At 37.5% G+C, this 21,516-nt stretch overlaps 1 protein-coding gene across 1 annotated transcript in view; it reads right to left on the minus strand.

Annotated features, from left to right (window-relative positions):
• The window catches only part of SLIT2 (slit guidance ligand 2), a 419,446-nt gene that overhangs the window by 98,700 nt on the left and 299,230 nt on the right, over window positions 1-21,516 (minus strand). Inside the window, exons 10-15 of the mRNA XM_065405536.1 lie at window positions 9,830-9,901; window positions 9,112-9,183; window positions 6,763-6,834; window positions 4,844-4,987; window positions 4,541-4,704; window positions 122-272 (exon numbers count right to left, since the gene is read on the minus strand). Coding sequence (XP_065261608.1) covers window positions 122-272; window positions 4,541-4,704; window positions 4,844-4,987; window positions 6,763-6,834; window positions 9,112-9,183; window positions 9,830-9,901 — 675 coding nt within the window. The remainder of the gene's footprint in view (window positions 1-121; window positions 273-4,540; window positions 4,705-4,843; window positions 4,988-6,762; window positions 6,835-9,111; window positions 9,184-9,829; window positions 9,902-21,516) is intronic.

Below are 21,516 nucleotides of genomic sequence, written 5' to 3' on the forward strand. Positions count from 1 at the left end.
GGAAGGGAGTAGTTTGAGCTTCTTTTTTCCCCTCTTTCTTTTAAGCTGTGTTGACTTTTCATACCAAAATTTTAGCTGTACTCCCACTGGCGAGCAGCATATTATTGCGGGTTGAACTTACAACTCTGCTGTGTATTGGGGGACGTGGTCAGGAATTTTGTTGAGCTTCTGATTGGAGCAGTCCACTGTGGTTCCTTCACAGCGGCATTTTTCAGGGCAAGCCAGATCTGCAAAGCAGTCTCCACTTAGTTTTGATCTGTAATCTTCGGTGCCTGTGGAAGAGTCAAGGCAAAATACAGACACTGAGTCCATAGAGTATGAGATTCATTTCTCATGAGAAAATTAAAATGACAGATCTGCAATGTAGAGTATAGACGAATAACTTGAGAAATGTTTGGTAAACTTTGTGCTACTAAACAGACATTAAGGCTTCAAGAGAGGGTTAAAATACAGGGGCTTGAGATATGCTGGAAAAATTTGTGACCAAGTTCATGTGATGGGAGAACACTGAAAACTTAAGCTTTTCACAGCTGTACTTTCTGCTGATTGTGCTGTCAGCCAATCTTGCCTGGTTTCCATCTAATTACACAAATGCCACTGATTATTACAGAATTTATTTTTCTCTCTGTGTGTCAAGATTTAATAGATTCTTGTATGCCATTTCTTTTTTCTCTTGTTACTCTTTTTGTTGTTGACTGGACTTCATTAACCTTCTATAGTCATTTCTTTTACAGTCCCCAATCCTCCACATAATCTCAAATACATAAGATTCAAAGCCCTATTTTCTCCTTTAATTTTAAAAATGTATAATCCTGACTTAAGCCTCAGCAGCTTGCCATGCTGTAGAAAGCTGCGTGACGTTCCATGGTGCTTGACAGAACCATGTTTTACTCATACCTTGCAACCACATGGTTAGATCAAGCACAACAGAAAATCTCGCTAAATTATCATAACTGCATCCACTAGGCCAAGGACAAGAGCAAGGGAAAAAGAGGAAGGAGTAGGGAAAAGCTACAGAATCTCTTGAAGTTTAATACTTGCTTACATGACATGGCATTCCTATTACAGAATGTCCACTGCCACTGTAACAGTATTACTGTCACAGCTTAACAAAAAAGTACAAGAAATAGACCACATTGCAAGTTTCTTCCACCATTTCCCACAATCAACAGAACAAAAATAACATCCTATACATATCAGCAGAAAACATCCAGTAAGGAACTGAGGGTGGGTGACAGGGAAAACAGATAGAAGCTCAAAGGACCTGTGGGTTCTTCTTGGACAAAGGTGGAAAGACACTAGTAGAAGAAGGTGCACCAGGGATGGGAAGTACACTGTGATTTAGTTCAGACACTGAACTTTACTTACAGCCAAAATGGTGAACTCCTGCAAAAGTAAAGATAGCCAAGAAGGAAAGAAAGACAGAGTAATCCCAATTAAAATAAAAACATGAAACTAAGCACTCTCACTCTCTTGCCTCAATATTATTTCTTTGATTACAGGATGTTGCAATGAGGCACCATCTTTAGGACAGAGAAGAATTCATTTTAAGTGGCATACAAAACTTCAACTAAGCTAAAGGGTAGAGATTAATTATGAACTATTTATAGGATGATTATACTTTTCATGTGGTATAATTTATCTTTTTAAAAATTCTTTTATTACGATAAGATAGAGTAATGCTGCTTTATACAAATGTATGCTAAGCCACTTAAAATAAAAAAATAATCAAAGAAACTTTGGGGAAACAGTCACAAGTACCATAGAACAAAAGAGGCCTCACATACTGTAATATTTTAGCATCTACTTAGCTTCAAGTAATATATATGACATAACTACTTGAAATATTTTTATGAACTAATACAAAAGCAGGATTTGTTCAAGTTCCTGCTTTATTACTGTTATTACCTTTAGTCTTCAAACATGACTATGTGGGAATACTGTTAAAATAGTTTAAGTGTCTGTGGACCCAGATCTCTCAGCTATAAAAAGTCTACATTTAACCTGCTATAGAAAATGCTGACTTTTTTAAATGATGTTTATCTAAGGATGAAGTGTATCCAACTTTTTTTTTTTTAAATGGGCTTTGAGAATTACTTATGAACAAGAAAAATTCTAACTTGTATATGCATAGTAGTTCAAACTAAATCACATAAAATATTTAGGTCAAGATCTCCAAAGTTTGAAGAAATGTTGCACATTGTACACTATGTCCATTAGTTACTTAATAGGAAGAGGATACACTGAAGCCACACTTCAGTAGAAGTAATATTCTCAGAACTTCCTGATATGTTTCACGTTTTAGCAATTACAATTTTAAGTAGGATATTATTTCTTGAAGGTAAATAAATCAGAGCTGTGTGTGGCCATGTTATAAATTGCCTGTTAAAGATACTTGCTAGTAAAATGCTTCTAATTTAGAGACAAAAGTCATTTTGGCAATATTGAGTAGAAGTCTCTCTGTGTGAGGAATACAGCTGTTCTACTCATTATGGAATTCAGGTGGCCAGATAGATTGGGGAAATCAGATCTCCCTCCCCCACTGTAAGCTATTTTAAAATAAGAAGTTGCTACTGCTGCCAGTGATGGCAAACTACCATCCTTGTCCAATTTTCTTTTTCCCCTGTAAAACTCAAGCCAACGTATTAGTAGAAGGACATGAAAAAATCTCACACGATCATTCCAGTTTAAAAAGAAAATTGCATGGCAATAAAAGCAAAGCGGTTGAAGATTCCAGTTTAAAAGGTAATAGGTAAGATCAATCAATAAATCAGTATTTAAAACACTGCAGAAAGACAATATACATGTAGTGTTTGAAAGAACAAGTGCATTCAATAAGCTACTGTAAATATTTTTCTAGATATTAAACTATGAGAGAAACTTTTTGTAGTTATACCCTTGTGTACTTGGCCAATCAATTATTTATCACCTGTTAGGAACATAACGTAAGTATTTTTCTATAAAGAAAGCAGTGCACACGCTTGACAGCAAAGGGAAAAGAAACAAATTTCAAAGAGCTAGGGCAATATCATTTTTCCTTTGGAAAATGTCACAGTATTACAGTACTTGAAAGTGATGTTTACATTTCTGTTTCACCCCAACTCTTAAATTTTGTTTCCTCTTTAACAAAAAGTATTTCTAACGCACAATGTGTGTGAGAGATTTTAAAATGCCTTTTAATGAAGAACATCACCATTCTTTTCCTGGCATTCTGTTGTGATTTCATAAAACACAGGAATCATAGGGTCACAGGTGAGCAAGCAATAGTTGCAGATAGACAGCAGGGAACTGCTGGTTTAGAGCATAAAAGCAAAGCAAGAAAGGGTTCATTTTTTAAAGTGGCTTTAAGTTGTACTAGCTCTTTGACAGTAGGAAGCTTTTCTGTATTTAAAAGCAGCTCAACAGCTACATTTTAAAAACAGTAGTGTTACAGTAGGTGAGATATACAAGGTAGGTAAAGATGTCAGTTGGAATATATAGTAACAGGTGCAACCTTCTAACTAATGTAAATAAAAGTACCATTTTCATAGGCTATGTGCAGATTTGTGAGACAAAAAAAAATATATCAGGAGCTGCATGCAAAGCCCCCGTATTCAGAAAACAGAACTACTAGTAATCTACACAAGAAAATATATTTATCTACAGAGTATTGACTATATTTAAAACACATGCATCAGTTTCCTAAAGCTATGACAAATTTTGCTTTTGGGTGGGGAGAGGAGAGGGTGTCTGCAGTTAGTCAGTCTTACTGCAGAGCCAAACCTACCTGGAATGAAATACTGTTCTTTAGCTAAATAAAAACAAAGAGAAAAAATAGAAGATGCACCTGAATGTCAGCAAGCAGAGAATGTGTTCTATTAGATTAAGTATGGACTACAGTTAACTGCAGATAATTATGTGAAAAAAAGTGTTTTCACAACAAAAGCTGATAAACGACATGTGAATAGTTATAACTATATCCGGAACATGGATAATAAACAGTTTTCTTTCGGTACTTGCACTCAAGGCTGAATAAACTGTAGAATGTGAAATGCACCTGGAACAGCTGGATACCATATGACAGAGGTTAGGGCTTAGAAAAATGTAAGTAGGAAATGGAATAAGATTAGAAAAAGCAAACAGTAAATTTCAGTATGAGGTAAGCTCCCTGTGTAACATGAATAGGTCATGTTTCCATATTTAGCTGGAAATATTTAGATCTTTCACGTATTCCAAAGCCTTGTGAAACTTTGTTTAAATGATTTATGCTGGTGATCCTTGTAGAGAATAACTCTATCATTTCATTCTGAAGTGCTGTATATTACATTTCTTCGGTTAGATTTAGTGCTAGTTAGATTTAGTGCCAAATGTGTTAACTACACTATATTCCATGATCAAATAATGTGAGCCGCCCATTATTTTCCTCTTTGTTCAGTAGAAGAACAAAAAAGGTTCTGCAATGTTTAATAATTCAGTAGAGAACCAGCTGCTTTTATTAAAACTTCTGTAACCACTGTTTTTGGCAATAAAAGAGAAATAGCAGCTGAACTAAGCAAATTACCTGAGCAGCGGAATTTCTTGCTTTTGATCTGGCCAATCCTTTTGTTTGCCAGACGGCGGGGGCTGGTGCAACGGGCACCACTGGTCTCAATAGGGTTTGTATGAAGATAATCCGCCAGCCACTTCAGATGGCAGTCACAAATAAATGGGTTCTGAGCCAAATGCCTTTCATGAAGGAAAAAAAAATTTTTTTTACACATTATTTGCAATTGGTCTCAACTATTCTTGAAATGCTCTTATGTTATAGAAAACAAACATAAATAGAAAGTTGCATTACATACAACACAAATAAAAGTATACATACAAAGTCTGAATTGCACGTAGGGGTGAAAAGGTGCCTTTAGCAATGGTTTGAAGCTTGTTATCATACAAAGAGAGAAGGTTCAGGTTGTGTAGATCTTGGAAAGCATCTACTCGTAGGCAATTTATCTTGTTGGCATTTAATAATCTGTTATATGAAAGACAATTATAAAATAGAAAGAATTAGTTTACTGTCACTCAAGCTTCACTGTGGTATCACCAATAATTCTTTGTACCCATTTGCAACCAGAACAAGAAGGTTATTTTGTTTAATATTATACAAACCTTAATTAACAAGCGCACATTTTTTTTATTGAATTAAAATAACTTATTTAGGTGTTCTGTAATTATTCTGTACCATTTACACAAAGGAGTTGAAATGCACTGACTTCTTTAGTAAAATCGCAGTGTTGTGTATGTTCATGGAATGTATGTGGGTGGTGTTTATCTGAGCAAGGAAATGAGCTTGAGAAATCAAGTATGGGCAAGGAAAACTTTGCCTTTTTCCCAAAAGAAGAACTGAACATAGTGTGCATTAGCTGGGAGAGATGTACAATGGCATGCTTAATTACATGTTACTAATCAGCATACGGCCACATTTCCAGAAGTTATAGTAAAAAACTGGTGGCACAGAATAAGATATAGTCCAGATATCTCCTGGATCTGATTTTCTTCTCCATCTCCAAAGACAAACACTTTTCCCCATCCCTCCCATATTACAAATATAAAAAGATAAAAAGGAAGAGTGTTTTTACAGAAGTCTATTACCTTTTTTAAACAACAAAAAAATTAAGTTTACCATGAAACTTGTTGGATTTTTTCAAATCATATCCCTTTTGATTCTTCCCTTTTTTTCATTTAGCAGGGTGAATAGTGAAGTTAGTGTGTTCTATGCTTTGAAAAACTGGGTTTTACTGCAATATAAAGGTGGATTTGTATTTGAATAGAAGTGTGGTCAAGGGAGGACATGCACTTCAAATAAAATAAGGAAAGGCGCTGCAAAATTTATCAGAGTATAGTGGAGCTTTCAATATAGCGTGAATAGAAACAAAGATTTATCTTTGATCTTTCAGTGAATATAATTCTCGGTAACAAACTCCTCTCAGAAGGAAACAAAGGCAAATGCTTTCTTGAGTACTGTATCAGGATCTAAAGATGAAACATCAACCCCAGATGGTGCTATGATTTATATTTTCACATCACTGACTTCCTAGTTTGCCACTTTCTTCCAGAAGTATTTATAGGAGAAATTTTGCCTATCACATCTCTATAAAGTCTGGGCAAGAAAAGCTTCTAATCAAATGGGTAGATGTTATTTTCTAAGATCATCAGACTTTACAGCTACAAGCCAGCAATTCCCAGATTCTCCACTGCAGAACATCACTGCTGATTTATGGCTTAGTGCACACAATCTATTTTTAGACAGTACTACAACTGCACTGTCAATCCTGCTGAATCTTTTGAGAAAGTTTGATAAACATATCACCATGATGCTCCCCTTGATACTCACTGTTAAATCAAATATTTCTACTGTGATAAATGTAGACTCTCTACTGGTACTCAGCGTATACAACACCTTCAGCTCAAGGATCTGAAAGCACTTTGCATAGTTATCTAATTTTCACAAGACAGGTTAACGTTATATCCATTTTAATGGTGGGTAAACTGGGACACAGAGTGTATATGACTTGATCAAAGGAACACCTTACAAACAAAAGTCAGAGCCAGGGATAGAATCTAGAAGTCTTGACTCCTCTAGTTTCGTCTACTAAAACTAAAATTAATGATTTCACCGCACATCTGATATTGCATATAGGAATAATTTCCTATCCCTTCTTTTCTGGGTATAAATCAAAGTTTCAAGTCCAATCCCCACTCCCACCAGTTAATTCAAAATGAGATAAGCATTAAACAAATACTCACAGCAATTGTAAAGAGAAGAGTCCTTCAAACAGGCCTTTTGGAAGTTCTGTAATTTTATTTCCATAGAGGACACTGTAACAGAAAAGAATCAATCAAGGTGGCTACTATTAAGGTACAAGTTTGCTGGATCTGACTTGGAAGACAGAAAGAAACTTCTTCCGTCTTCCCTGAAATGATTCTAAATAGAAATAACCAAGACATTTGGGACTTAAAACTAAGACCCCGGCAAGCTCCCCTGTATGGGTGCAGAAATCTGACCCTACAAAGACCATTGCAGGATCAGGGCCCAAGTATCTACTTTAACAAGGTGATAGGAAACTTAGTCTACAGATGAACTGGTCAGTGGGTAATAAAGTATAAGTACTGACAAGACGACTTTCTTCTAAGCAGGTTTTTTTTTATGTACCACATGGCTCCAGATAGCAGCCAGTATCACTGACAGAGACACCCTGATACTAAAGATTTGTGTCTGAATTTGTTTCTCATTGTTGATTCTACAGCAGACACTAAAATAAAACCCCATCATACTCTTTCAGAAGTGAAAGAGTTTACCTGCTAATCCCTAACACACTGATCTGCCAAATCTCCTAATGAAATATATCACCTTCTTTACTGACACATGATATAAGTCAAAATGTTCATTTGACTAAGAAAATTAGTTAAAAGGCCAGTAAAAAATTATATATTGTACTAAAGGTTTCCAAACTGCAACTCTGAGACCCACAATGGCACCTTGTGAAGACCCTGGAGGCAACAACTGATGTGCATGTTAAAGTAGGTTTGTAAAATAAAAAAAATCATGCAGCAATAATACTTCCTAGCTTTTGAGTTCTTGGCTTTGCAACCTTAAGAAAACAACACAGACTGATAAAATATGCATTATGGTATATGCACACAGTACAATAAGAATACTTAGCTCTTTTTCTAGCACTTTTTAATCCAAAGATCTCATTGCATTTTACTAAGAGGGTACATATGACATTCCATTTTATAGATGGGGAAAGTAAAGCACAGAAAAACAAAATGATTAGCTGAAGTTCACACACACCACGTCGATGGCAGAGCAGGGAGTAGAACCCGAGTCTTCAACTCCCAGACCAGTGCCTTTTACAAAGAGACCATCCCATACATAGAAAACCAGAACAAGTTACATTTAGCCCCTTAAGTCAAGATTTCCTGTAGGTAGCACTTATGCAATATTTTTCTTAACTAAATCACATAATGCTATAATCATTTACCCTTTCAGATCTTCAAAAGTATTATTTGAGGAGAGATTATTTCACAGAGGGCAATCTGTCTTCATTAGGTAAATGCTTATCTGGAAAGATCTATTCTCTAAAATCCATAACTTCCTAATTTTTGGTTTTAGTTAGAAAAATTAATTACAATTATGATTTTTTTCTTATAACAGTAGAACAGCTGGTTCCATGTACTTAGACAATTTCTGATGAAATAATTTGAGAAGCAGCTTGCATAGCATCTTCCTATACAGCTTTAATAGGAGCCAATATTTTAATGTGAAAAAGCAGATAGAATGGGATGTGTGAAAATAAAATGGATGCTCCTCAGGGGAACAAACAAAAAAATTATTATATTTAGAATCCTTTAGGACTGCCAAAGTAGTGGAAGCCTTGTCTGCAATAAAGGAAGTAATTTTAAATAAACTGTATAAACTTCCATTTCACTTCAAAGTATTTCTGAAGTAACCAATTCTGTGAAAACAAAGTCAAGTAGGAGCAGTAAAACAGTACTTAATTATAATTAAGGATCAAATGACAGAAGTTGAAAAAAACAAAAGGTCCTATTCTCTAACGGATGGAGAGTAAAGTAGCATGAGGCTATCAGTATTCACTTTGTAAGCTTTGCATGTGAAAACTAAGTTTATTCACAAAACTGATCAGCATGAATTGTCATAATTTCTGCTAATGATCATGATAAAAAGGGGACAAACCTGCAATTTTCAAAGTGGAACAAATTTTAAATCATCATGAGTTTACTCCAGACAATATTTTTCAATTTAACATGAGTGAATATGGCATGAGAAGAGGTGTGTTTTCCATTCCCTGACTGGCTTACTGCTCCAAGTTATCAAAGGATCCAGCTGGGACCTTTTTACATTAGTAGCACATGGATCCTTCTCAAGACCTGAATCTAAGAAATTTTAGCGTTCAGCCACAATATGATGTCAGGTTATAGTTCTGACATCTCTGACATTATCTTACAGCTTTCAAGGGCAAGAAAATGAAGATTAAATGAGAATTTTGCATGAAGCCAAACATTTTAAAAAATTGAATACCACAAATGTTAGAAATTTTGCCTTTCTTTTGAGAAAATCACATTGATACTTACAGTGAATTGAGTGAACGCAGGCCTTGGAAAGCATCTGGAGCTGTCTCAGAGATCTGGTTATTGCTCAGGTCACTAAAATAAGAAATGAGGGTATATTAAATGAATTCTAGCCCATTCCACAGAAAATAACTATTAAAATATTATGTAATTAGCTTCGGTCATTGGAGAAAAGGCTAAACCTAAATATTTAGCTTGGCCTTGTGAGACAAAATTGAAAAATTAAAACATCAAAGCACTAAAATCACCACATTACACTGAAATACCACATGGTTATGTAAAATAAATAGTCATACAAAATGATTATTAGATTTATTTTTAGTAATAATAAAAGGGTCAAATACATTTTATGAAGTATTGTTTGAGTTAGGTTGATATGGCAACAGGACCTTACAGCATCAATGGAATTATGAAATGACAATGGTATGTCATTTCAAAATATGTTCCAAAAAATCCGTTAAGCGATTATTTTCATTATAGTGACACACTATTTCTCTCTGTATACATTCATATTAGTTAGTATCATTACATTGAGTTACCAGCGATTGTTATTAACATGACAAAGACACTATACGATCTAAGCAATCAGACAGCCATATTAGTTAATCCTCTGGCTGTCAAACACTCTTAAATACTCATACTTTGATGGGAATTTCTTTGTATGACCATGACCTGTTTTATAAAAATGTTTTTATATAATTCTAAAATATTTCTCACTCACATTCTTCGAAGCTTTTTATATGGTGAGAAAGCTCCAGGAGGGATGACCTTGATTGAATTTTGCTCCAACCGTCTGCAAAGAAAAACAATACCATAAAAATACAAAAATGTAATGCTGAAGAACAATCTAAAATGTGTATAATTCATGTCAGAATAAATTAGCAGAGATGTATTTAATCATAGTTACTTTTCCCTTCTACTGGAGTACAGGTTTATGCCATGAGAATCAGGGTCAGTAATTGTTTTAATTTCAAAAAATCATTTTTTGGCTGTATAAACATGTTCTCTTCTTCACATACAGAGTTGCAACACTATAAATTACAGGTTGATCTCATCTGACATATACCACTTATCTGGGATTTTTGCGTAATTCAGTCAAGAAGTACAAATAATTAAACTCTTTCTTCAGATCTAACTTATGTATGTTTAGTAGTCTTACACTTTTATGAAACGCCAAATACTTGCCAGGGATTCATATTTACACATTAGACAGATTAAGAGATTTATGTAAACAAGCTAGACACTTAAGTATCTAAGTTATAGGAAAATCTGAGCAAGAATACTAGCACTGAATAACTGAGATATGCTGGCACATGCAACATTGCTAGTGTCATGGTTTTGCATGTGAACTGCCAAACAATTTCTTTAAGCTTACTAGGTAACAAGGTTATTTTTATCTTAAGTATCAAGATTGCATGTGTTCACTTCCCACTATTGTTTTAACCAATATTGTGCCTAACTTTTTACTCTACGTTAACTGCCACTTTCCCATATATGCATAATGATGTGGATGACGATTTGCTGTAGATACAATGCAGAATGTGAACTTGTTTCCCATCTCAGTAGGACACACTGTAAGCAGATTTATTTAGGATCATTAATAGTAGCATCAGGAGTATACATGTGGAAAGATTACGCTGAGGAAGTCCTACTGTCCATTTACTATGAAGTCAAGCAATTCGCAAGCACTACCAAAACCTTCCTAGAGTGGAAGCGACTTCTTTGGAGGACACTGTGTGTTTTAGGGTTAGAATTCTAGGTATAGTTCTATTTGTAATCATAAAAAAGCTAGTACATTTTTATTTGAAAATGCCCATCATGCACTTGCATCTGTAGGTTCCCAGAGAGTTATAGCATCCAGAAAGGCAAGGCACCATATAAAAATATAAAGGGAGGATCCAGGCGAATACATATGAATTGTCAGTTGTTTACTGTCAATTTAGATATAATATGCCAAATTTCTCTCAGCTAATACTATTTAGCTTTCAAAGGAGTTATGACAGGGATGATTTGGCCCACTAAGTCCAAAATAACCGATAAATAATTGTTTTACATAATTATTCAAAACTATGTACTGAGAGTTAACTATAAAAAGGAAATGTTTGGATATCTGTACCATGGAACATACAGTCTTAGCAATGGGTTTAAATAGAACGATCCATTTAAAAGTAATAAGATTGTAAACTATGGTGATTTTTTTATATTCTCTGCAACTCTCAGAACTATAGGAAGCTTTGCTTTTCAAAATGAAACTATACAGTCTATTTTGTTGTTTCCTAGCCCAACCACAAAAATATAAACAGCATAGACATTGCAGTTCAAAACCTACCTAATGTGCCTATGAAATAAGGGTCATACTCTCTTTTCACATATAAGCATGCAAGTCCTACTGTAATCCATGGGAGTTGGACATGTGTACCTCAGAGCAATATAAAATAGAAAATTAAAAATCCATTTAACCTAAGGAATCTAGGTTTTGTGAATTTACTGCACTGGGTATTTGGAATCACTTGTTGTAAAATTCACGCAGGGATTGTTGGTCAAAAAGGCTTCTGAAACCATGATGCAGCACTGTCCACTCATCTGTATCATGTGGGCTAGACCCACTGTGACATGCTGTACCTCAAAGTAGCACCCAGTAACTCCCATATTCATCATTGGTACATGGTTGTAATATTTCATCCAAGGCATGCCTTGCAAGGTATCATATGAAAGGTCATGATCTGGTGAAACTCATTGTTCTGTCAAAATATGTATATAATTTAGGGTATTATGTTATGAGATTTTGCTATATGATTGTTATTGAAATATGTTGTGAGTTTGGGAGACGCCCACTGCTAGCTCTCCAGTGAATAAAAGGATGGTGACCCACACCCAGGCGGGCTTTAAACGACCATTGATCAGCAGGGGAATTGTAAACAAGAGATTTACAATTCTGTAAGAGACAGTTGTGTAAGCACTATACAATGGGGATTGCTCAGCTCTGTGACTCAGCAAGGCCCACCAGGGACTTGATTGAGAGTATAAAATAAAGGGCAGTGGCATCATGAGACCACCTCTCTCCTCCCACACCTATGAAGAAGGCAACAAAAATGCTGGGAAGATAAAGACTTTGAACTGAGGAGATTGGTCCCAGGCTGAGAAGGAAATTCAGCCTGTGTATGAAGAACTGTGACCTACTTGCAACAGTGGGGTGAGAAAAGTTGTTTGATTCAAAACTTGCTTAGTCTAAAAGTTTAGGATTAAGAATGCATGTTTAATTTTCATTTTCTGAAGTAACTATCCCTGACCTTTATACCTGCCACTTATAATTATGTATAATCTTTCTGTAGTTAATAAACTTACTTTAACATTTTATTCTTACCAGAGAGTTTCTCCAAAGTGCTTGGGGAATTTGCTCAGATTACATAGGCTAGTGCATGTCCACTTTCGTTTAATGAAGTGGAGAACTAATTAATGAGCTTGGATTGTTCAAGAGAAGGACTTGAGCAGTCTAAGATGGTATACTTCTGGGGTGCAAGACAGGGGCTTGGGAGATTTGCTGGTGTTTCCCTGTGTATAGCTGTGTGTGCCTCTGCATGCTGGTGGTTGAGCGATAACAGGGCTTAAAGGGGTTTGCTGCTTGTCACTGGCAAAGCACGGTGAGACAGCCCAGGCTGGAGAATTAAGGGGGCACAGCGGTCCCATACTTCCAGGTTGTACCCCAGGGATCCTGTCACACATCTTTATTCTCTCATTTATGGGGCCCGTTTGATCATCTGAATTGTAAGAATGAGTGAGGAGAAAAAGATGCAGGGGCCAGATGCTTACCATGCAGCCACCAAGGACAGTCCTAGTTCCCACAAGAGACCCTACCAGCTAGGCCCCATTCCCTTTAATCCCCAGCAGCTCTGTATACTGACAGAGATAAAAAGGCACTGTACAAACCCCAGCAGCAGTACTTCTTTCTCCTCTCTATCAGGGAAGTTTGCGAGCAAGTAAAGACAGGAGGATGAGCCTTTCCTAATCCTCCTAGTCACAACCAATGGTGAGAGAAGAGAGACTGAGGAATGGACCAAAGGGAGATAGAGAGCCCCAGGAAATGCAATAAGTCTCTCTTCACATATTCCCAAAGAGCATCCTGGATGTCATGCATTCTGGTGGGTCCCAGGCAATCATGTGGTTCTGGGCTGTAGTCTATCATGGCTCCCACCAGAGGCTCCTGTGGCACCTGCTGAACATACAGCTAGGCAGCCTCTCTGCCTCCCCATCTGGCTACTCTTTCCCCCAATGCCACGTGGAGCTCAGCAGAGAAGAGGCAGCACAGTGTCACTGCACTGACAGGAGAGGTGAGGGGCTACAGTGGGTAAGTGGGAGGGGAAACAAGGAACTAGTGGTATGAAATGGGGAGAACAGAGGAACTGTTGGAGGATGGAGTGGCAAGAGCTATTGGGGGACAGGGAAGGGGAGGTGAGAGGCTACCTGAAGGAAAGGTGGGGACAGGGGCTGCTGGGGAAGCTAAAAGGAAGCAGGTGTTATGGAGAGCAGTGGCTAATGGGGGAACAGAATGAGGGTGATGGGAGCTAATGGCTAACACAGGGGACATGAGTTAATGGAACCAATGCCATCCCAAGACAGTCTCCACTTTGCACTCCCAGGTTCCCTTCTGCCCAGCAACCATACCCCCTTTCAGACTACCCTGGTTACCCTGTAGCTCCCTGACAAGCTGCCTGTGGCTTCCCACAAGCCTCTGCCACCTTCTTTTGATGTGCAAAGAATAAAGGTCCTGTCATCTGGAATACTGTGTGCAATTCTGGTCTCCCATGTTTAAGAAAGGTTAATTGAAACTGGAAGAGGTGCAAAGTAGGGCAACTAGGATGATCCGAGGAACGGAAAACCTACCTTATGAAAGGAGACTCAAAGAACGTGGCTTGTTTAGCCTAACCAAAAGAAGGCTGAGGGGAGATACGATTACTCTCTATAAATACATTAGAGGAATAAATACCAGGGAAGGAGAGGAGTTATTTAAGTTAAGCGCCACTGTGGACACAAGAACAAATGCATATAAACTGGCCATCTACAAGTTTAGGCTTAAAATTAGACGAAGGTTTCTAACCATCAGAGGAGTGAAGTTCTGGAACAGCCTTCCAAGAAGAGCAGTGGGGGCAAAAAACCTAACTGGCTTCAAGACTGAGCTTGATAAGTTTATGGAGGGGATAGTATGAGACTACCTACAATGCCATGTAGCTGATCTGCAACTGCTAGCAGCAAATGTCTTAGGGTTTTACCGATTGCCATATTTGGGGTTGAGAAGGAATTTCCTCCAAAGTCAGATTGGCAGAGAACCGGGGGGAGTTCGCCTATCTCTGCAGCATGGGGCACAAGTCATTTGCAGGTTTAAACTAGTATAAATGGTGGATTCTCTGTAAATTGAAGCCTTTAAACCAGGATCTGAGGGCTTCAGTAACTGAACCAGAGGTTATGGGTCTATTACAGGAGTGGGTGGGTGAGGTTCTGTGACCTGCAATGTGCAGGAGGTCAGACTGGATGATCATGATGGTCCCTTCTGACCTTAAAGTCTAGAAGTCTGTCCTTCATACCTGCTCCCACTAGATGGGGGAACCGTGTAAAGAAATCTAGTCTCAATCCAACACCTTTCATCAGCACTAAATCCACATAGTATTTCAAAAAATGATGTTCTTGACACATGTAATTGGCTAATTAAATAATTTGCATTAAATGTCACACAAAGTTACAGAAAACTTTGTAGCTAGTCTCCTGATCTTGCCCTGACTCTGGTACCTCCTTTCTGAATGACAGACATTTCTTATATAGCCAGCTAGTCACATGCTGCCTCTTGGTCACCTGATTTCTGGACTGTCCAGGGGAACAATGCTGTCCAAAATTCCCTTGCCTTAAAGAGTCAAGCCCCAATAAAAGGCACACTGATTTACCTGCTCTTAAAGAGGTGTGAATGCTGAGTTACAATTATATTATTTTATCCTAATATGTATTACCTTGCATGTGTCAACATTGTACTTAATCAGTCATTGTATTATGAATTCAAGATCCCTCTGAAGTTCCTAAATTTTCTGTTTTAATTAATCTAAACAATCTTGTGTTATCTGCAAATTTTGTCACCTCACTACTCAACTCTTTTCTAGGTTATTAATAAATACTTTTAACATTGGTATAGAAACCTGTGGCATAAGACTTAACTTTTTGCCATGATGAAAACTGACTATTCATTCCTATTCTTTATTTACCTCTCTGTTAAGCCTTTTCACATCTATGACATGTATTCTGATTAAGTTCAGGACTATTTAATTTTCTTAATAACTTCTTGGGTTTAGCCTAAAGGTTTTAATATATTGAGTAAACTTAGTTTCTTACACATGTGTGGCAGTGAATAGTCTGTGTTACACATCTATCCTGCTGATCCATCCTGAGTGTGAGTCTCCAACAGCCTCAGCTATGGATTATGGCTCATTAACTCAAACTATAGAGATTGATGCCGTTAGGTCTGATGGTCCCCAGTGTCAGCCAAGATGATGACCATCACATATGAACTGCTTATCTTCATCTGAACCACTCTGTATTTTGTAGACTACCTCTGACCACTCTTGATTTTCCAGGAGTGGTCAGATGTTTGGATAATACATTATAAATCAATTAAGATTCCACAAAGATGAATCAGCTTATCAAAAAGCAGAAACAGGAAATTGCAGGTAAAACAGTTTTTCTTACTAATCAGAGGATTATATATATATAAATCTTTTCAGGTAACAGTAAAATCCTTCAGCCTCAGCATATAATATATTCAGACCTCTTGATTTCAAAGTACAATACATTAGTGCTACAATGTGTTATAATAATTCTGGTCCAAGTTGCTATGCTATTTATGTGGTTGTTCATGCTATTTGAGAATATATGAAATGTTGACATATTTTCATAGGGAATTAATAATCTCTTTAAACCTACCCATCTGTTCCCTACAAACAAACATACAACCTCCACCCCCACCACAGTTGGATAATACATTGTTTTGTGACAAATTGTAACTTATGAGAATAGTGTAATTATACAAGAAAAGAAAAACATTAGAAGAAGCTCCATATAAGTTTGTAGAGAAAGACTATATGATACTAATAGACAATATGTAATCCTTAATTATTATTATTAAACACCGTATCGTAAGTCAGGCACTTAACTGTGATATTCTGACCTTTCAGCGTTTATTTGGGTGAAAGTTATATATTACAACTATTTTCAAAAAATTAATTATCCTATTTAAGCAGATCTGATAAAACATCTAGGCCCAATAAGGTGTGCATCAGATACTTAGCCTAACTGAATTTTTCTGCATTGCTATTTGATTTCTGCCTTGCTTATTAATTTAACATTGTGTAGTTTAATGTTTTTGTAGTTTGTTATGGCAAGTAAGAATGACATATTAAATTTACCACTATACAATTTTGTCCACAAAATATACTGCTCTAAAAACAGAAAAAGTTCTACAGCTGACTAATGAACTACCAAGTTACCAGTGTATGTAATAAAATAAGCTCCATGTCAGTTTTACCAAATGCTTCCTTTTAGTAGAAAATTTACAGTCTGATGCACAGTCTGATGTATGGTCTGATTTACAGACTCAGTATGTAGTGCTGGGATAAACTTACAAGGATAAAGGATTTGTTATAGTAGGATCATCTAAATATGCCTTTTATTACCTTCAACTAATGTGTACACTCTAAAAACACATCACATTTCAGAAAAAAAGGTTAGAACAAGAGAGAAAAAATGTTAAATCAGATTATATAAACACAGAAGAAAAATCTTTTATACCCCCATGTTGTCCATAAAGAAAGCAAATCAAATTCATGTTTTCAAGCTTTGTTATCCTCTAATCCTCTCCTTTATCTGCCTAGAATCATCTGAATTTTACACAGTGCAAATTTGCATCCATCGTTCTGTGAAAAATCTAATTAGACACATTCCAGGATCACAAAGCACAGATAGAGTAATATCTCAAGGAAATTTGCATCCTTCTGATAAAACCCACAGTAATTAAAAACACTTCTTTATATTTCTGCCTCATATTAAATGAAATATTTTGAATTCCTGAATACAACTATGCTTAGTTAGCGAGGGCTGAAAAAACAACTACATAATGTTTATAAACCACATGGCTCAGCCTAAAGGAGTGCAAAATCTTGCGAGAATCTGTAATGTTCTATATAGATGTTATATCAAATGTCTTTCTCAAAATATCTCCTCCTACCTGAACCTCAAAATACTTTTTTTCATTTTATGAGAAGTGATTACATATGTATCACAAAACAGTGGCTATGGTCTCTCCTTCAAAAGCCACAGCCAATGCTAGCAGCATATTAAATAAGATAAGATAATGGACTACAGTTAAGTAAATGCTTCATCAATGATTGGACTCTCTCAGAAAGACTGCTTATCATATAAGAAGATCTCCTTATAAAGCCCTTACCACCACAAAAACAATAATTAATGTTCATGGCATTATCTCTCTTTTTTTTGGTTGGGGTTTCTCTACAATGAAACCCTGCTTTTGATTATCAAGTTGCTAATCTGCTTGAAACACCTTTTCAAAGACTATTCCCTATTTACTTCTATCCAGGAAATATACTGTGAAAAGTTCTACCCACTCCTCCAAATCCTTCCTCTGCCCACCACTGCATATACAAACTAACTTCAGTACCCACTTTTATTCTAGAATACGGAGGTACTCTCTGCAGCTGCAATTTCCAACCTAATCAAATCAAATTATGCTCCAGATGAGGAGATGGCTCCTTCTCTCTTGCACCCCAGAGAGCTGTACCATTGTGATATGCAAATTACTTAACACATTTCAATGGGAGGTTCTTATGTCCTCTAAACTTACAGCACACAGGATAAGTGAATAACCCAGAGATGCTCATTTGTGCTTGCCAACTTGAAGAGACAGACCACAAGTACATTTATTAAAACTACTCTTTCAAGCTTATTTTCAGGTTAACCTTTGTTTCCATTTAAATCTAAAATACAGAATGTATTTAGATGCTCCTCTAGAAAAAAGGCATTTTTCTGAATAAACATTTTCGTTCTAAGTTGTGCAGATGGGTTACATAAAACTGTTTCAATACACTAAGCCTGTTCACTAGAATCAGGGGAAGGGCAGACAATTTATACTGTACAGACATATGCCATACCTATATACTTAAGAGGAGATCACTATCACGCAACCAGCAACAGATCTAAAAATTGATTTACTAATGATAAAATATGTTACAGTGCTTAAGAAAACAAATAGTTGTAGCTTTAAATATCATATCCAGAAATAAATTATTCACATAATTGTTTTCAAAATTCAGCTAGTCACGTTTTCATTGAGCAAATCTGGTCAGGGTTAGTGGCTTCAGCATTTAATTGATCTAAACTGTTTAATTTCAGCACTTCCTCATGTACAAGAAGGTGGCAAGAAGCAAGTGAAGAAACCCCAGAAGAATTTTTACAACACACAATTTCTTCTAAGTTGCTTGATGAGTCTAATGTATTGCACAGATGCTGATTATACATGGTAATAAAACTGACAGCTCTTCTTTGCATTTCCCCCCATCTGCTTTTAAAATAAATGGCAAAAACAGCTGTCAGGGAACAGAAAATAGATTTCAGTGATGGGATTCACTGCAGCTCCTGGATCTAAAGAATTGCTGTACATAGCCAACACATCTCTCATCATACATAACATCTGCCAGTCTTTTGAGAAAGAGGAAGCAGTAATATTGGCTTGGCTGGGATGATTTAGTTGGTGTTGGTCCTGCTTTGAGCAGGGGATTGAACTAGATGACCTCCGGAGGTCTCTTCCAACCTTAATATTCTATGATTCTCTCTTTGCTTTAGGGAGCCTTCAAGCTCAGAGTACTTCCCCCCCACCCCCAACAACTGCACCTCCAAAGTGCTTCTGTCTACAGCTTGTTTCAACTTTAGCAGCAAAGAATCTCACTGGAATCTGTGATATCATCCATGTCCAACGCAACAAAAGGTAGAAGTACTGTATTACTTGCACTTTACAATTCCAGACAATTCCAGTTCTGTGTGTTTAATAAAACTGGTTGACAGCTTGCTAAATATTTGAATATAAGGAGTGATTGTTAACTTGGTCCTACAGCTTGCCGAACTGTTAACATCCACTCTATTCGTTCCATCAAATACTTCAGGGGATTGATTATAAATGATAAAATGCAGCTAGAGAGACTTGTATCACAGAAAGTGATGAGCTCTCCTTATAAAGCTACTAAACAATTTTCTCTACTCAAAAGCAAGCCCTAGTCCTGAATTTGTTCTGTCTTTTCATTATGGGGAGGGTCATCTCATATTCTGATCTTTACTGCAGCATTATTGCTGAGATGCTTTCAGTTCACTGCTTTTTATGAATTCAGTTTGTGGTTTAAATGCATAACTTGGTAAAGGAGTGCTAGACCACATCCTGGCAGAGATCATGCAAGGTGGTCAAAGGGATAGGAGAAATGAAATTTGTCACATGGCTATGCAGTTTATCATCTCCTTTCCCATCATACATATGTAAATATACTGCTATTGGAATGCTGTGTCCAGTCTGGTGTCCACAGTTCAAGAATGATGTTGATAAATTGGAAAAGATTCAAAGAAGAGCCATGAGAATGATTAAAGGATTAGAAAACATGCCTTATAGTGAAAGACTCAAGAAGCTCAATCTGTTTACCTTATTAAAGGGAAGGTTAAGGGGTAACTTGATCGCAGACTATAACAACCTACATGAGGAACAAAAATATAATAAGGCGGCTATTTGATCTACCAACAGTGTAACAAGATCCAGTGTCTGGAAAATGAAGTTAGACAAATTCAGACTAGAAATAAGGCACAAAAGTAAATAGTCTCTTCAAAAGGGCTCTGGGCTTCTGGCCCCTATGTTGTCCAAGGGACCCAGGTTGAGCAACCTGGGCTCTAAAAAGGAAACATAGTAAAGATGGTCCCTCTTCTTTTTTCAGAGGGTCCAGGCAGCAAATGTTCTTCAGCAGCTTTCCTGTTAAGCAGGGGCTAGGGAGCTCTGTGCTCTAGCTCTACTTCCCTCTGAGTGCCACCCTACAGTGGGCATGGATCCTCCCATTTAAGGAGCTGTCCCTCTCCAGACTTGACACGCCTCATACGTTGCACGAACAGGGAGGCTGCCCTGGATGCCAAACTGCTGTGCCTCTCTGCTTTCCCCCCCTTTTTTCCTGCACTGATTGACTGGCTGTGGGTGTGTTTGGTTTTGTGTATTTTTGCTCTGCTGACTGGCTGGTCATTTACCCCAATCCCTCTCAGCTGCTCAGAGGGTGGAGAAGGCGGGAAGAGAAGGGCACTGATATCACAGAGCCATTCCTGCTCACAGGTACACAGGGTTTGGGCTGATTGTGTCCAGAGGAACTCTAACCCCTTCCTGATTGGGGTGGTAACGTATCCCACCACACCTAAAGAAGTCGTTCCAGTGGTTAATTATCCTCATTATTTCTTCTAGTCTGAATTTGTTTAGCTTTAGCTTCCAGGCACTGTATCTTGTTATGCCTTTGTCTGATAGATTAAGGACGACTCCACTATGCAAATAATCTTCTTCTTACATAGTAACTTAAAGACTCAGACCCAAGGTCACAGTACCCCATGGGGTGAAGAGTCTGAGCCTGAGTCAAGCCGAGACCCAGGGTTCAAGCCCTAATGCTTTGCATTGTAGACAGCCCCACTGTAAGTGTGCTCTGGGAGTCTGCCAAAAATATCCCACAATCCAACTTTCTTTGTCCTCTAGACAGTCAAATTTTCCCACACACCACCAAGAACAAAGGGATAGTGTGGCCACATATTGAGATGGTGATAGGAAGTCTGGGATATGGGTGGTTGAACTTGGGCCTGCATAATGCAGTGCAGACACTGGAGCCCCAGGTTAGGACCCACATTAAGCAACTTCTAACCTGGGGTTACTGAATGTAGACGCTCAAACCCTAGGTTAACAAACCCAGGGTCTGCTAACTCAAGTTCTACTAAACCTGGGTTTATATTGCAGTGTAAACATACCCATAGAAATGTAGGGCTTGAAGGGGCCTTGAGGGTATGTCTATACAGCAAAGAAAAACCCACAGCTGGCCCGTGCCAGCTGACTCAGGTTCGCGGGGCTTGGGCTGCAGGGCTGTTTCATTGCTTGGGCTGGGCTGGAACTTAGCTTGAATATGGGAGGTTGACCCTGTGCAATCCATGCTGAAAATCCTTAGAGACTAAACCCTGGGTCTTCATCTACTTTTCTATGGGAGTTGGGGGGGTTTTTTAGGCACCGGAGAAGGGCAATGAAGTGAACTCTAGCCTATCCAAAGGTTACAAATTGCATGAACAGCAAAAGCTTTATAAGCTTCC

This window comes from Emys orbicularis, chromosome 5 (genome assembly GCF_028017835.1).
Source record: "Emys orbicularis isolate rEmyOrb1 chromosome 5, rEmyOrb1.hap1, whole genome shotgun sequence".
NCBI lineage: Eukaryota > Metazoa > Chordata > Testudines > Emydidae > Emys > Emys orbicularis.